A 16,136-nucleotide genomic window follows, 5' to 3' on the forward strand; every position below is an offset into this window, starting at 1 on the left:
TTTTTTTTTTTTTTTTTTTTTAAGAGAAGCAATAGTTTTTTTGTTAACTGGAACAAAAATCACTTTATGGTTTTAAATTATGCAGTTGATTGCTCTGGGCTGTGAAGACACACTGCAGGCTAACTTGTGAGATAACGCGCGTAACAACACTGGAATGATAAAGACAGCAGACTGTGAGAGTTTCCACCTGCTGACAGAAACAACAAACTGTTCTTTGGTAGTTGCAATGATAAAGTCTGCAGTAGGACGTAAACAGGACTTGTTTTAGGCTTTCGTGTAGGCAAGTGCAGGACTGAGAACTATACAGTATATCCACTGTAAAAATAAAGCTTTAAGTCAGTAAAAAGCCACTGTGAGGAAACCTGTGTTGATCAGATGTTGGTACAAAAATGGAAACATTACTTAAATATGTTTAGCCTTTACATATGAATGCAAACATTTGAACACAGCAGTGTTGAACAAAATGGAACCTGATCTAAAAACAAGCCATCTTAACTGTGCAGTGTGGGGGGGAAAGTACTAATTTTAGCACTTTTTACAAAGGTAAAACAAGGTCAGAGATCCCATCATGGAAAGGTTCTTGGGTTTTCTATGTTAATAGTATTGCACATCAAGATCAACTCCCACGGAGTGTACAAGTCAAAGAGCTAACCGAGCATTTCACTATCACTACAGCTCTATAGTCCCATCACCTTCACAACTACTGTAAAAGTAACTACGGCAAAGTGACAACTTTTCCTTACACACAGAAGCTGATTGTAGTTAATAGCATCAATTGGCTGCAGTTTAATAAAATCATTAACTCTACCATCACCATTACTTACAGATATCCTTACAAAAGCTTAATTTATAGTCATTGGGCAACACAAATTTATTGGTGCTCTGGACAGAATTGGTAACATGAGCACGCTCTTAACAGAGGTATGACTACAAACTAAGTCACACTGATTACAAAAATACTCATTCAAGCATTCTAACAGCTGCACTGATGTCTCTCATGGGTCAAATAGCTACTGCAACAAATTATTGGAATTTGTTTAAATGCTGCCTGGTGCTGGTTGAAAAATATATAACAAAATATATGTGCAAGCATTATTTGACTCAGGACTAGGGCTGTGTATTGGCAAGAAACAGATGATACAGTACATATCACAATACAGGGGTTACGATTTGCTGTATTAATACATTAAACAAGGTGAGCTGATGCAATAAAAACAAATCAAATTTTAGAAAAATGCAAAATAAGCACCACACCACCATATGCATAAAATATCATAAAAAATGTACTTTTTAATGCAGTCAGATGAGTGAAGGTGGATTACTACACTGCCATCTAGTGGTCAGGGGTTTAAACGCAACACAAAATGAACCGCTGCTGCAAGTCTTGGCATGTGAACTATTAATTAAAATCTATACTGTTTTTGAGAATCCATACAGTACCACAAAATGTAATATTATGATACTCAAGTGGATCAATATTTTTTTACACCCCTACTCAGGACTGACCTACACTCAGTAAATGCTGCTTGGTTTTCCATTTTACACTTTTTCTAACACAAGATACTGTTACAACTGAAAAATAATGCTTTTCATTCTCACAGCAGCATCCATAATATTTAATCATAGCGAATGTTGTTGTTGGCTTTGACATGAGAAAATTAGATGAGCGAAACTGGCCACTAGGGCTGTACCCGACTAAGGATTTTGTCAGTCGACTGTCAGTCAGCTCTTCAGTGCAACTATTTGTTCTTTATTTATGTATGTATATATATACTGTATGATGTGTGCCCTGTCATTTAACCACAGTGCATGTTGTTAGTATGTTTGATGTGTGCAAGCTTGCACTGTGAACAATTCCTCTTATTTATAATTCCTCACTGAAATGTTTTCCCTTGCATTTTTCTTAGCTTCCTAGTCCAGTTTGCATGGATGCCTGTTGCAGAAACAGTTGGCAATTGGCTGTGTGTTGCACTTTAATGGAGATGGGTAAACAAACTGGACTCAAATAACATTAGGCTATGCAAAACCAGATATCATCGTGACAGTCTTTTCTCTTGTATAAGGAGACCACAATGTTTGAAAATGCTTCTAATAAAGTACAGATCTCACCTTTTATGTGGCTTGTCCTAGTGGGGTTTGTTGTCCTTTTCTCCTCATAATGCAATTTGCTAAATAGATGCAAAATTAAAGAGCCCATGGCACGCTTTTTCTTGTTTTCTGACTTACTAAACTCTACAATGTTAGAACTGTGAATTATCATCTTAAGCGTGACCTAATGCTCAAAAAATGAGGTGTACTTATGTTCTAGTACTTCTATGCAGAAGCAACTGGGTTTATACAAGTCTCAAACTCTTGCTCTTCAGACTTTTTTTTCCTAACAATGTAAAGTCCTATGTGATAGTTTTAAGGACTTCCTCCAGGCAGTTGCACATTCATGCGAGCTTTCATGACATCCACCAGTGCCGTTGTAAAACTAGAATTTTTTTGACTGCACCCAGTTTTGTGGAAATATTTTCCTTCCTCCTGCTGCACTATGACCAGAGGATGTGGAGGAAAATACAGGGCCTGAGGTTACTGCATGTCTTAGAATGTTTTTGTTTTACCTGATTGGGTCCAATCTACAAGCAGCCGGCCTGTGAACCCCCCCACAGTGGTGAATGATCAGCTCATCAACGCTGGATTCCCCCGGAGCACAATGCCTGTTTGTTTTGACTGCTTTAGGCCAGTGTGTGCCGCATATTATGGTTTGCTGGTTGGTGAGAGGGGTCTAACAATCTATGATGGTTATTGTCAGTGCTACACTACCTGTTGGAATTTATTTCACTACTTTGTGACTGTATGTGGTTGTGTGTGGGAAAGACACAGCGACCACCGGTTGGATTTATCGACCTTGGAGCTACTTGAAAGGGAGTGATGTTTACACTAGTCAGTGGGACTTAACGGTAAGTTTAAAAAAAAAACACGCGTTGCATGTCTGTTAATGCCTTGTTTCTGTAACCTTAGTTATTAATTGTTGCGAGGCTGGAGAAGTTACTATGTCTACATTATGCCAGTTAAAATAAGGGGTTTCTCAATTACCCGCTTTGTTTAGAGTGTTACAAACCTCTTTTCATCTGTATACTGTTGTTTACCTATCTATGGAGGAGAAATTCAAATGAATTAATGCTGTTGTGGTTTGCCATGCTGTCCACTTTCATATTCTGGCTTCAACATGTCAGGTAGGATTTGAGTTGTCATTGTCAAAAATGTTGCTTATTTGTCAGTGTTTTTTGTTTATGCATTGGCCTTGACATGTCTTGTGGCGAAAATTGTTCCCCCGTCGAGATGTTTTTCTCCTGTTCAAAATTCGGTTTCATGTAGCACCCCCCCTCAGTGGCTATGGTTAGGATAATGTTAGGATTCAGTTTAGGGAAAACACATCTCGATGGGGAAACACATGTCTACACAACACTGACAACAGGTGTTGTGCACCTTCATGAACTATCCTGTTTTCAGGAGGAGGCTCTCGAGTTTTATCGTTCTGAAATAATTACAAACTATTTGGAGTTTTGATGGGTGCAAGCTAATCTAGAGGTACCCAAGATTAAACATTAAATGGCTGGAAATGAGCAAAATGAGCATGCCATGAGCACTTTAATGTACATTGATATATTGGACAGTGTCACAGCTGAAGTGGGCAAGTATGGAGCAAATTGCTGCTTGGCACACCAAAATGGGAAGAAGACAACAAACTACTGGCTGGGGCTACTTTCTACTGTAATGCACACTGGCTGAATAAAATAAAATAACAAAGGCTCGACTAGAAGAGTCTCATTCGACTGACAGGTCTCTTGACTAATGACTTGACTTTTAGGGGGCAGCCCTACTGGCCACTATCTCGCAGGTCACACAACACACACCCCAACACATCGTGTCATTCTCTTACAGTAATGTTACAAGCTATAAGTTAATACAAAAATAAAGGCAGCTATTATCTATGGTTGAATAAATGAAGTCTGTCAGACTTGCTTGTCCATTTCAGTGTTTAAATTAAATCCTGTCGGTGTGACTTTGTGTAAAAATAAAATACCTTGAACTGACCTGAATTTTCAAAGTAAAATGTGATTTTCTTGCCTCATCTTTCCTTGATGGTCAAACATAATGAACAAGGCTCTTCAGGGAGAAGTTGAGTTAATGTTGGGAACATGTTGCCATCTTTTTCCTTTGCCCTCCCCTCACTCCTCTGACCTGTCTATTGTATATCTCCCATTTCCATCAGTGGAGGCCTCTGTTGTGTCACTCAATGTCTGCATCTGTCACTCAGACTCACTGGCTGATGAGGAAACCTCCTATCCACCGCAGCTTACAGGCAAACCAACGCCGCAGAGGGCAGAAGTATTCAAAGTGGAACTGCTGGAATTCAGGTGTCTTGCGGATGTCTCTCAGGAAGGCAATGTCAAGGTCTGACTCTGTCAGCATGATGAGGAGCAGCAGCAAGGCGAACAGCAGTCCGATGGTAACCAGAAACAGACGTAACACGCTCAGGATGAACTTGTTCAGCTCCTCCACATCGCCTTGTGGTGATGGCCTGCTCTGGACCATATGCAGTGCCCTCCTGCCAGGCCCAAACTCGGCTGCTTGTCCTTCCTTCGATGTTCCTGCCTCCGACTCCTTCTCATCGATGCTGCAAGTAGAGCCATTGAGGTGGCGCGCCAAAGGCATCTCCATCCCATGTTCGGCCACAGGTGTAGGCAGCACACTGTCTGAGGGGCTGTAGGCCTCATCGGAGATAACGGCTGAGGTGCTGACCTCGCTGCCGTCCACCATCTGGCCACGGGAAGGCATGAAGGAGCCGCCATGAGAGACTGAGCGCACGGGTGTGGAGTGGGCGCTGTCACGAAGGGACTCCAGACCTGAAAACACACAGCAGGGGAAGAGAGTTTACCAACTGGGAGGTATTGTTCATCCACATTTAGAGATTCTGTCTGTCTTATGCCTTGGGCCAGGGGTTTTCAACTAATTGTGACCCAGGGACCACCAATGTGACTGAATAAATCTGAGGACCACAGCTGTGGGATGGATAAACCAGATGGGTGCTATTTTAATCCCAAAAATCACCTTGGCTTTTCTAAATGTTACATATTTGCATGAATTAGATCATTCATAACCACAAGTAGTATACAGAAATGGGTTTAAAAAAGAAAAAGGATTCCTACAGTGAAACTACAGTACATTATTGAATGCATGGTCAGGGACCACGTACGGTGCCTTCGAAGACCACCAGGGGGCCATGGACCACTGGCTGAAAACCCCTGCCTTAGGGTCTAAATGAGTTTAGATATATTATATCCAGCCTCACACATGTAGCTGGAAAAAGTAACACAAAAATTATCCCGGTGACAAATATGTAAAGTAACAAAATAGTGTATGAATATTTCTGCAATTTTGACGAAGAGGTCTCCAGAAACACTCGGAGGGAATCAATCTCAACAAACAACAGATTAGAAATATGCATGTGCACATCTGCCTGTTGCCACTTGCCGTTAGTGTTGTAAAAATACAGAACAGTTATACTTAATTTAATTGATTCTATCAAACAGAGTGGGATTGTCACTCGCATACTATGAAGCCCAGTCACATCATTCAAATAAAAATGCAGTGTACATTATTCTGGAGCCAATCCCAGCCGACACTGGGCGAGAGGCGGGACACACTCAGGACAGGCATGTCAAATGGAGACGAGAAAATAATGGAGACATGTATAGTCTGACAGATAGTTTTTGGGAATGCATTGAAAACACCATCTAATTAAACTGTCAAGATTACAATGATCTGTCAAGATTTCAAGTCTGTCTGTATTATTGGTGGAACATTCACTATATGGCACTTATTCTAATTAGAGTTTAGACTCGATTATGTGCATATTGAACTTTAAGGTTTGCAGCTACAGTATTTTCAGTTCCGCTTTCTCTTCGGTAAACCCATGAAAAATGAAGAAAAACAGCTTGTTATTAGTCACTGGTGGAAAGGAGGGTTTATAGAACATGAGGTAAAAGAGGAGGTCTAAGAGAAATTTGTTCATCCTGAGATTAATTTGTCTTAAAGTTACAGATGTACTCAGCCTTCATTGATTTTTTTTTTTTTAGCTTATCGCCTGTGCTCAAGAAATGGATCCAGTCCTGCCCTCCCCTAATCTCTGTCTAAATGAAGTACTTACACAAGTAGGAACTCTAACTCTGAAGTAAACATAAGAACAAGGATCTCTTAGAACTGTAACTAAACTCAGAGATAATGTAAACTTGGAACCTGTGATATCCACTGCAATGGATGTCAACATGTTTTTGTATAATTCCATAATTTGATATGATTTTCAGACAATACCAAAGAAAAGCACAGTATGACTGAACTATCTGGTTCACTGTTCAAACACTACTTTTTAAGAGAAAGTTGTTCAAATCCAATACCCACTGTGATAGCTGCAACGGTTCAAGAACCACAGAGAGGCAGAGCTCCACAATCCTACATTTAAACACTGGCCTTGGTTTTTACCTGTACAACTGGCTGGTGGGCTGCACCCATGGAGTTTGGGTGAGGTCCTGGAGCTCTGTTCTGATCCAGGACCAGAGGATGAGGTGGAGGAACCCCCAGGGAGGGCGGGCATGAGTGGCAGGACTCCCAGAGCCTTGCCCAAGAGCCTGGGTCCCAGAGACCACACGCGCACCTTCACATCTCGATAACAGTGGTTGATCATTCGCAAGTGAACATTCACTTTGGTCTTAATCCGGATCAGACACTTCACCATGGTTTAGCGAGTGCAAAGGACACCTGTCTAAAGTTCCAGCGCACTTTTGCAGCTCTCCTCTTTTCTCTTTCTCTCTCTTACCAACTGCTTCTCCTCCTTCAGGCTGACTGCGGCTGGCCAGCGGTAGATAGACAGAAGAACAGACAAGTCACAGGAATGTGGTCCACTTGTGCCACAGTTCACCTTGTCCCCCCTTTCTGTCCACTGTGACATGCATGGCATGGCCCCTGACAGCCGGAGCTATTTTCAGCCTGAGATATTATTACCAGTGGAAATACCAGCGCAGACAGAGCAACAGCACAAAACACGAGGGATGTGTTTCACTGTTCCAATGGTGTCAGGACTAGTTTGACAAAAGACCCATTTGTGGTGAATAGACTATGCTACAAGTTTATTTAGTTTTATGCAGCCTGGTCAACTAAGAGCAAACTTACTCACAATGACAGCACTGGCAAAAGGTTAATAGCTTGTTGGAGGACAAAAGGTACAGTAGGCGCCCTTTATAAACTGACAGGATGACTTTCACATGTCAAAACAATGCCTGAGGCCACTGGCTAACTCGTGTGTTTGTGAAAGTACACATCCAAGTGAGAAGAGAGCAGGATATCACACAAACACAGAGTCTGACTGACACCCACTAGTTGTTGCTCACATGTAAAGGCTTAGGAGGTGTGTGTGTATATATATATATATATTTAAAAATAATGGGTCAGTTTCACTGTCAATTATACAACTAATGGTAACGAACACAATCTTGACAAAACCTATAAACTGGCAATTTGATTGTACAAAAAGTAACAATATCCAATTTTATAGCTAGTTGACAGCAGCTCTGGTCTCCCATCAACATCAGCCCCGCCTTTTCAAAATATTTCTCTACTCCTGTGTTGGTGTGTGTGTTTTACCCTCCATGATGGAGATGTGCACGGCTCTTCGTCGGGTCCTGGGCACGCTGGTCAAGCGAGGGCCATGTGTGATGGATGGACAGCTCCGACTTGGCACCATGCCAGCCCTGGACAAACACACATGAATATGGGCCACCACATGCAGGTATGAATGCATAGAGACATAAAATGTATAAATCATTCATAATACTTTGAACTGAACAACCCCCTGAACCACATACCTGTGAATTTCAGGGGGGTCTCTTTTAATTTTGGCACTTTGTTCCATTACTTCTTTTGCAACTTTTCCACTGAGAAAACAGAGGGAAAAATCTGCTTATCTGTATTTATTTTATTTTATTTTTTACAAAATTAGACCACTAAAATAGGAACTGCAACACACAACGTTTTTAGCCACGCTTCTAGAAAAACACACACAGGGTGTTCTTAATATGTAAATACAGTATACACTTAATATTCCTGTGTTGTTTAACTATAAAGTGCTAAAAATAGACCGCATGCATTAGATACCTGTATCGAAAGCGACTACCCTTGAAAAAGAGATTACTACTGGACACAGTGCGGACTTGACTCGACTTCTCCAACCTGTGAGTGAATGGATTCACAAATACAATTACAAACTGGAATGAAGTGACATCCTTTGAGAAGTAAATGTTTGCAGGTCATGTGACTCACTTGTAGAAGGCCTGGTTCTCGACTCCACACTTCCACAAATGCTTACAGGCCTCAGGTGTAGGTGCAAAGTATGTGAGTATGATCTTCTTATCCTGTAACAAGCCCAGTACATTGGCTCATATGTATATTATACATTTATATTTTTGCAAAATGTTAACACCTTTTCTAAAGGCTTGTACATCCTTCTTTAGCCTGATTCCTCATTTTTAAGACAATTCCACTATGTGAAGAGAAAATGTCTGCACAGTCTTTCCTGATATTCAAGCTTTCAGATTTACTGAATACTGATAGTAGCCTACTCTCACACAGAGGCTTTATGTTGCTCCTTTTTCGCTAAAATCCACAGTAAACATTCTTTACTGTTTGTTTCTTATCAGTCATTACCAGCTTACTTCTGTATTAATGACACATGATTACATTGGCTCCACAATGACAGCGTTTCCATGCATAAAACAAGCCCATTCTTGTGGCCTTCCTGAGCTCCACAGGCTAGAAAAGGTAGTGTTTTAATAATGCACATGCACACACACACACACACACACACACACACACACACACACACATACCTCCTTCTGATTTGCATATATATGGAATGTCTTAGCTTCAAACTTGAGTTTGGTCACCTCCTCCCTGTGAAAAATGGAGACAAAAAGAGAGGAAAAGAACAATGAGAGATGGAAACAACAAGACAAAATGATAACAAAATAAAGAGATAGAAGAAGATGGAGAAAGAAAAACAAGTAACAGAAGCAGAAAGACAGAGAAAGGAGGAGGTGACAAAAATGTATAGAAGTTCTAAAACATTAATTGTGACTGGAGCCAAATTAGAAAGGCTAACAGTGTTTGATTCCTGTGAACCGAAGTCTACACACATTGATTCTAGACAGAAAATGAAAAGAATAACAGATGTGTACAACAACAAAACTCCAAATTTCTCAGACTCTGAGCTTGCTGCGTCACAGCTGGCTGACTTAGCTGTCTGGAAAAGGTTACTAATATCCTGTTGTACGGATGACTGATTACTTTTTTATTTCTTTAGGGCTCTGCCTTGGCAGCCAATCATTGTCTCGACATTATGCACAAGGACTAACATTTATGACACCGCGCACAGGACTGGCATGAGCGTCATCAGGAAAAAAAGTAGAAATTGTATATTTCTGTTTACATTTCTCAAGAGAAATTCATTGCCCTCATACAGTTACAGATTTGTCAGAATCAGTTTTACAGAAATTGTATGCAAACCCTGGATCTGTTTTTATTTCCCCATAACATTGCATGGAACAAATTTGATCTCCCAGATGTTTAAAAAAATGACTGATAAGACATTTGATCAGTGCTGGATCAACAATCTAAATCTAACAAAAATGATGAGCTGGTTGGACAAAAAGTGCAACAGTTTAGATTCAGAAGACCTGGGCTGTGCCACACAAGCAGTTTGAATTCATTTTAGGATTTTCTTGTTCCTTTTCTGGCACCTTGTTCTGAAGCACTTTTGTTATTGATCCCTTGTTGTATATTACGTGATCAAACGGTAATATAAGAGGTGCCTAGAAGAACAGCGTTTTAATGCTGGTTAAAACATTTTTGTTATGTACCTTTTTATATGCACAAAGCTACAAACGATGGCTTTTATGTGGCCAGGCACATGCACACATGCTGTGACTTTCATTTGAATATGAGTGTTAAGTAGGAATTCTATGCCGTCCCTGGTCAGTTTGAACTGTTCATCTGTGCTCACCATTTGAGGAAGTGGATCCTCCTGTTCCCTTGCAGCACAGTGAATCCAAAAGGAGTGAAAGCCAGAAAAGCTGGGTTGCCAGACACATCCTGACAGACACACAAACCCATGTTTTTAGGGATTGTAGAATCAGAGGTTCAGATCACTGCGATTATATTGTAAATCTCTGCATATTTTCTAATAAGAACACTTAATGATCTTATCTGATTTGTTTATAGCTCATCTTACCTTTACTGAAAAAAAAAACATACAAAATTAATTATGGCATTAAGTTTAACATTAAGAAAACAAAAAGCTCAAGTTTGTAATTATAGAAGAAATTTGTTTTGTAAAGAGCACCTTGCATGGATGAGGGTCCACGCCATACGTCTCCAGCATCTGAGCCTTCTGGAGGAAGTTGAGCTCTGATGTTTCAGGAGTCTGACCTCTGGGATAAAAAAAAAAAAAAAGTCTTAACTGGCTTCTGACACAACCATCTGTCATCATTTGAGTCAAAGTCTGCACTCGCGCTTGATAAATAAGATGGAGCCAAAGTGTTTTCAGTGGGAAATTACAATTTTGGATCAGAACATCACAAGCACACCACATATGGAAAGTTGATTGATGTGTCCAAAGGATTCTGTATGTTTGTTTGTCATGTTTAGTGTGACCCACAGAGATGATTTATGAACTGCTAGGTGAAATAAATAATGGGTGTTAGATCAAATACTAAAGCAGTAGCACAGCTGTTGTACTCAGAGCTTGAACACTGGCCAAAGCAAATAAAAGATTACAAATCAGTCTGCTGTCCATCCTTTCTTCTGTCACTAATCCTGGCTGAAACTGGAATATGAGTCACATTAGTCACAATCAAACAGTTTGGCTCAAGGAGGGAATATTGTTGGTTGCTATAACCACAACACTTGTATCCTGGCAAATTATTATTTGTTAAAAGTTGGAGCAGATTTATGCAGTTGTGTAAAATCCCATTACCCATCTAATCTCTAGTTTATAATTCTGCTGTCTGTTTGTCTGCTGTTTATAATTAGTTTATAATTTCCCCCCCCCCCCCAAACCATTCCAGGTATAACTCTTTCCTGCATTTACACACTACTACAAGGAAATGCATCTGTGTACAAAGTGCTGTCAAACAAGAATGTAGAAATGATCGATAGGTGGCACTGTAGGATCACATCTGTAAACAAGGATGTGGCCACAGGTGTGTGTGTGTATGTGTGTGTGCATGTGTATGAAGATGAAAGGAAAAATGCACAGGTTCTACTGACAGGCAGGGTTGATTCAAGTTCATTACCGATTATTAGAGCAAACAAAGATTAGGGTTATGCACTAGGACCTTACCACAAAACTGATGGGCTTTATCTCTCACCTCTGTGCACTGGTATTTCCATGTTATGGTTTGGCCAACTGAAAGAAGCCATCAACCACAAAGTCATCAGCTGAGTTTCATGATCACAAGTTAGAAATTTTTATCTGTGCTAATGGCGCTAGTGTTACACAGTGTGTGATCTTTATCCTACTTCACACAAACGTCATCCGTAAAAGGCTCTATGATAGAGAGAGGCAAATCTAAGTGCTTTCTCTAGTTGCTGTGGATTTTGGTTTGCACTTGAACTTGACTGCTAATTCATATCACTCCCCAGACATAATACAAACACTGTAGCTTACAATCACTACCATCCAGAGGCGGTCAGAATTCATTAATGCCACCAATGTTAAGGAGCAGCAACCAGGGAGAGCTGCTTTTGCTGTTAATACAGCACCACTTACACACTAGCACCAGCTGATAGTGCAAAAACATGAGCACAGGGGAGACACAAAGGGTCTCACTGTGCCGCTCCCCCCCTTGTTTCTATTCCTGTTAACTGGGTGTGTGCATGTTTTGTTTTGCTTTTTCATGTTGTTCATCCAAATATAACAAACAGAAGCTTGCGTGGAGCATGTCTGCGAATGCATACCCTCAACTGTAAGGCAGCTTTATGATGAATAAAAGCACATCCACATCTGTAGATGCCTTGAGGCAAGTGGAAACCGTGAACAGGCCTTGAGGACAGATACAACCTGCACATCTCTACCTCAGACCTGTCCGGCACTGCTCATCACTATGTGCAAGTGTGAGGGAGAAGCCAACATTGATGTGAACAAGACAAGGAAACTGTAGTACAGAGAGGCCACACAGCGATGGGAATATGGGAATGGTTTGGATTTCTGAAGCTAGATGAACAGCAGAGCGACTTCCGAAGTACACAGGCGACCTGTGTTATCAAAGAAGGGAAGCAACAAACATTCCACCATCCCTCCAAACTGCAGCCAGGCTGTGAGCTTCATGGCAACATTCAAACATCTACAGCCTGTCTGCCTCTCAGTTGCTGCCCCACATGATACGAGCTCAAAAAGTATATGTTAATGAAGTGAATCGATTTTTGTTTTATACATTATATGAACATAGTACGTAAAGAGAACTGCCAGTACCTGTGTGCAATAACCAATAAGTACAGCATGAAAAGTATTGTTGCTCTTGCTTTCTACATGTTTTACTATACCAGGCTGTGGAAAGTTCTTTATTACAAAATAAGTGATGGTTTTAGAACCATAACAAATTCAATCCTGTGCGTGTAGGAGCTATGAGTTCGTTATATTTCTGTGATGCCTGTGCCGTGGCTGTTGCAAGAATGAAGGGGTACACAGGAACATGTTCAGGTGTCACTTTACATTAGCTCAGTCTTGTGGATCTCAGCAATCCGCCGCTCCAGCCTTTCTGAGTGCTTGGGAAAGAACTGGAACTTGGAGCTGTAGCCCTCTGGGTGTTTCCCAGGGTCATAGTCACCAATTTCAGCTGGGAAATGGGAAAAGGAGAGACAAAGAAAAGGCTGAGGATGAAGACCATATGGCCCATTTATTTCTAGAGTAAATACCTAAGAAATCACCCAGGGCTAAAGGATAAATAACTAGTTCAGACTAAACTATAGTCAAAGTAAGTAAGTGAAAAAACAATTTCATGATTTCTTAAAATAAAATTGATTAAATTTGATTTGTACTCAGCTGCTATACCAAGGGCAGGTTTCACTTCAATCTATGTATGTTGTCCTGATAAAAACAGAGTTGGCACATGGAGTTTAAAGATAATACGTCAGCGTGAGGACACTAACAGAGAAAAGTTCACGGTACACATTTGCAGAATACACAAGAAAAAAGACCAAGAAGTCAAGGTTTCTGAATGCACCTGTGCACAATAAAGGCACACACAGAAACAATATGCAAACTGAATATGCCAAGGTGGACTTGGAGGAGCTCTGACACATCTCAAATTGACAAAGATTCACATAACGTAGAAGATTTAGGCAGCAGCTGATGGTGATTTATTGGGTATATGTAATATTTGCTATTTACAGGACAAACCTTTTAAGAACATACATGACAATACCAAAAATATTCATGGACCAATAAATTCTCAATTTTATCTTAAAAGAAACACAATGTTTCCATGCATTACTTATTTGGGCAGCATGTCAGTATCCTGAAAAAACATTGTTCTCTGCGATGCTGTAACCAAATGTAGCAGCTTTACTGCACAAAACACTGACATCAGATTACAGACAAAGGAGGAGCTGCATGGGGAGTCTGGCTATGTCAGCTCTCTGGGGAATGCCGTACTGCTCCAGCAGCCATCTCTGTTGAAAACTCCATAGTGGGGAGTCAGACGCCTCCCAGTTTATTATGGATTCACAGTGTTTATATAAACCAGAAAGACATGCTGAAGAAATGCTTCACACATAAGGAAGACGGAGGCATTCACCTCTCTGTATCCAATCAGCTGATCGCAGTTTCTGATTATCATTTAACTAAACCTGTGCGGTACGTTTTCCTCTGCCAGCACTCGCTGTAATACTGTACTACCTAGTAAATATCTAGCTAGAGTTAGTCAGTGCTGAGGTTTTTACCAAGTTATCTTGTGATTTAAATAAATATTTCTGTACCTCCTTACGTTGATAGATATGCCAAGCAAGCCAGTGTCTTACAATAGTTAAATGCTCTGTGTTTGTGGGCACATAGACGCCCAAGAATATTTATATTCGGGGGTTGGCTTTGAGGCAAAAGGCTGGCAGGACTGCTGTTCAGTAGTGTGTGTGACAGGCAAACTCTTCCTCTGCATGTTGATGAGCCTGATGACCAAAAGAGCCAAAACAGTCAACTTTTGTGCTAAACTGCCAGAATTTCAAAAAGAGCAACGTGCAGACTTTTTTTCCATGGAATTTCCTTTATGTATTAGCTGCGTACATTGCTTTGTGTGGTGCTTAGGGTTATTAAAATTTAGATTTTCAACATAAGATAAAGGGTTTCCATCAAATGAAAGAGACAGCAGTATGAGCCAGCACCCACATAATACAAATACCTATGTGGCAGAATGTGAGCACAAACACACACACAGCTCGTCAGTGTGCAGGAGGTCACAAACGTTATGAATATTAAATACATTAGTGTCTACTGTCAGATGAAATGTACATTTGAGGATCACTACTATGAAAGATGAGGGCCATTAATAGTGAAATTAAATCAACTAATTTCTCATCAAAATGCTGCGTGAGATCTAACAATTGGCTCAAATGCACCATGACCCTTCTTGGCATATCTTGTCAAAGTTGCAGCACCTGCCCAGTGGGAGACATTTATGCTTCCGTGAGACCATTTTCTATAACTGCATGATTCCACTGTCATACCTTGTAATATGTAAGCAGCCAACAGAGCAGCATCTGATGTTTTGCACAGAAGGCGACCATGGTAGAGATCCCTCTTAACCTGCAGGAAGACGAGATATCTGTGGAGTGGAACACAAAGAAACTCATTTGGATCATTATTTAAAGTTCTTTTCTTGGCATCACACATGCTGGATCTTTAAACTTCACAAGTTAGGACCCGTGGGTGACAATGGTGATTCCATATGCATTTGTGTTTGTGAGTTCTTCACCTGCAACCATTATGTAATATGTTTAAGACAAGACTAAGAATCTACAGTTATATGTCTCACCTTCGTCTTCCTCCACTAAATACGGCCGGTTCAGTGCTGCAGCTCACTCGCCCACTTATCGTTTATATGTTGATTTCTTTATCATCAATAGACACTAAGACAGAAGTAACTGTGCAGACAACAGAGGAGTCAGGACCACAGCTTCCAGTGAATCTAGTACAAACACCAGTCAAGTCAAGTTTTACAGCATTAGTGGTAGTCAACAGTCTGAATGTACAGTATTTAACAGGATGACGTATAGTTTTCGGCTCTGGTTTCACCAGAAATTCAGATATACTGATTGAAGATCCTAAATTTTTAATTATACTATAACATCCAATTACATAAATATGATTTAAGTGTAGGTCATGTATTGTTATAGTTATGGAAGACGGCTGTTCCTTATTTTTTCACATGGAAGGTGGTGATGCTGGTTGTCCTATGGCACAGTGGTGCTTTGAGATTAATGCTAACGTCAGCATGCTATTATGCTTACAGACAAGTTTCATCTTACCATGCTAGTTCAGCAAGCTCAAAGTTGCTAATGAGCACAAAACACAGTTGTGGCTGAAGGAGAGAGAATAAGATGGGAGGTGGTGTGGCCTTGTACATAGATAAAAACTTTTGTTATAAGAAAGTAGACAAAATGTCTAGGGTAGTTGATAATTTACTGGAATGTGTGACTGTTGAACTACTTGTGGAAAAAAAGAAGAATGTTGTAATAAGCTGTATCTATAGAGCACCCGGAGCCAGCATAGAAAAATTTAATGACTGGATGGAAGAAAATTACTCGTCAATAAGTCATAAATTAATGTTCATATGTGGTGACTTTAATATAGATTTGTTGAATCCTAACAAGCACACAGCAGCTGAGGAATTTATTAACACATTATATAGATGCAGTTTATACCCAAAAATGACAAAACCAAGTAGATTAACAACCCAGCATGCAACACTAATAGATAATATATTTACTAATGATATTGATAGCAAAATGTCTAGTGGATTACTTATAAATGATATTAGTGATCATTT

General features: G+C 40.3%; 1 protein-coding gene across 1 annotated transcript in view; it reads right to left on the reverse strand.

The window, feature by feature from the left end:
* Positions 1-3,210: 3,210 nt before the first annotated feature.
* Positions 3,211-16,136, reverse strand: part of frmd5b (FERM domain containing 5b) — a 75,819-nt gene continuing 62,893 nt past the window's right edge. Inside the window, exons 5-14 of the mRNA XM_020619928.1 lie at positions 14,815-14,912; positions 12,809-12,932; positions 10,439-10,526; positions 10,100-10,188; positions 8,928-8,991; positions 8,362-8,453; positions 8,197-8,271; positions 7,908-7,976; positions 7,687-7,793; positions 3,211-4,892 (exon numbers count right to left, since the gene is read on the reverse strand). Coding sequence (XP_020475584.1) covers positions 4,306-4,892; positions 7,687-7,793; positions 7,908-7,976; positions 8,197-8,271; positions 8,362-8,453; positions 8,928-8,991; positions 10,100-10,188; positions 10,439-10,526; positions 12,809-12,932; positions 14,815-14,912 — 1,393 coding nt within the window. The 3' untranslated portion in view covers positions 3,211-4,305. The remainder of the gene's footprint in view (positions 4,893-7,686; positions 7,794-7,907; positions 7,977-8,196; positions 8,272-8,361; positions 8,454-8,927; positions 8,992-10,099; positions 10,189-10,438; positions 10,527-12,808; positions 12,933-14,814; positions 14,913-16,136) is intronic.

Source organism: Monopterus albus, unplaced genomic scaffold (assembly GCF_001952655.1).
Source record: "Monopterus albus unplaced genomic scaffold, M_albus_1.0 scaffold228.1, whole genome shotgun sequence".
Taxonomy (NCBI): Eukaryota; Metazoa; Chordata; class Actinopteri; order Synbranchiformes; family Synbranchidae; genus Monopterus; species Monopterus albus.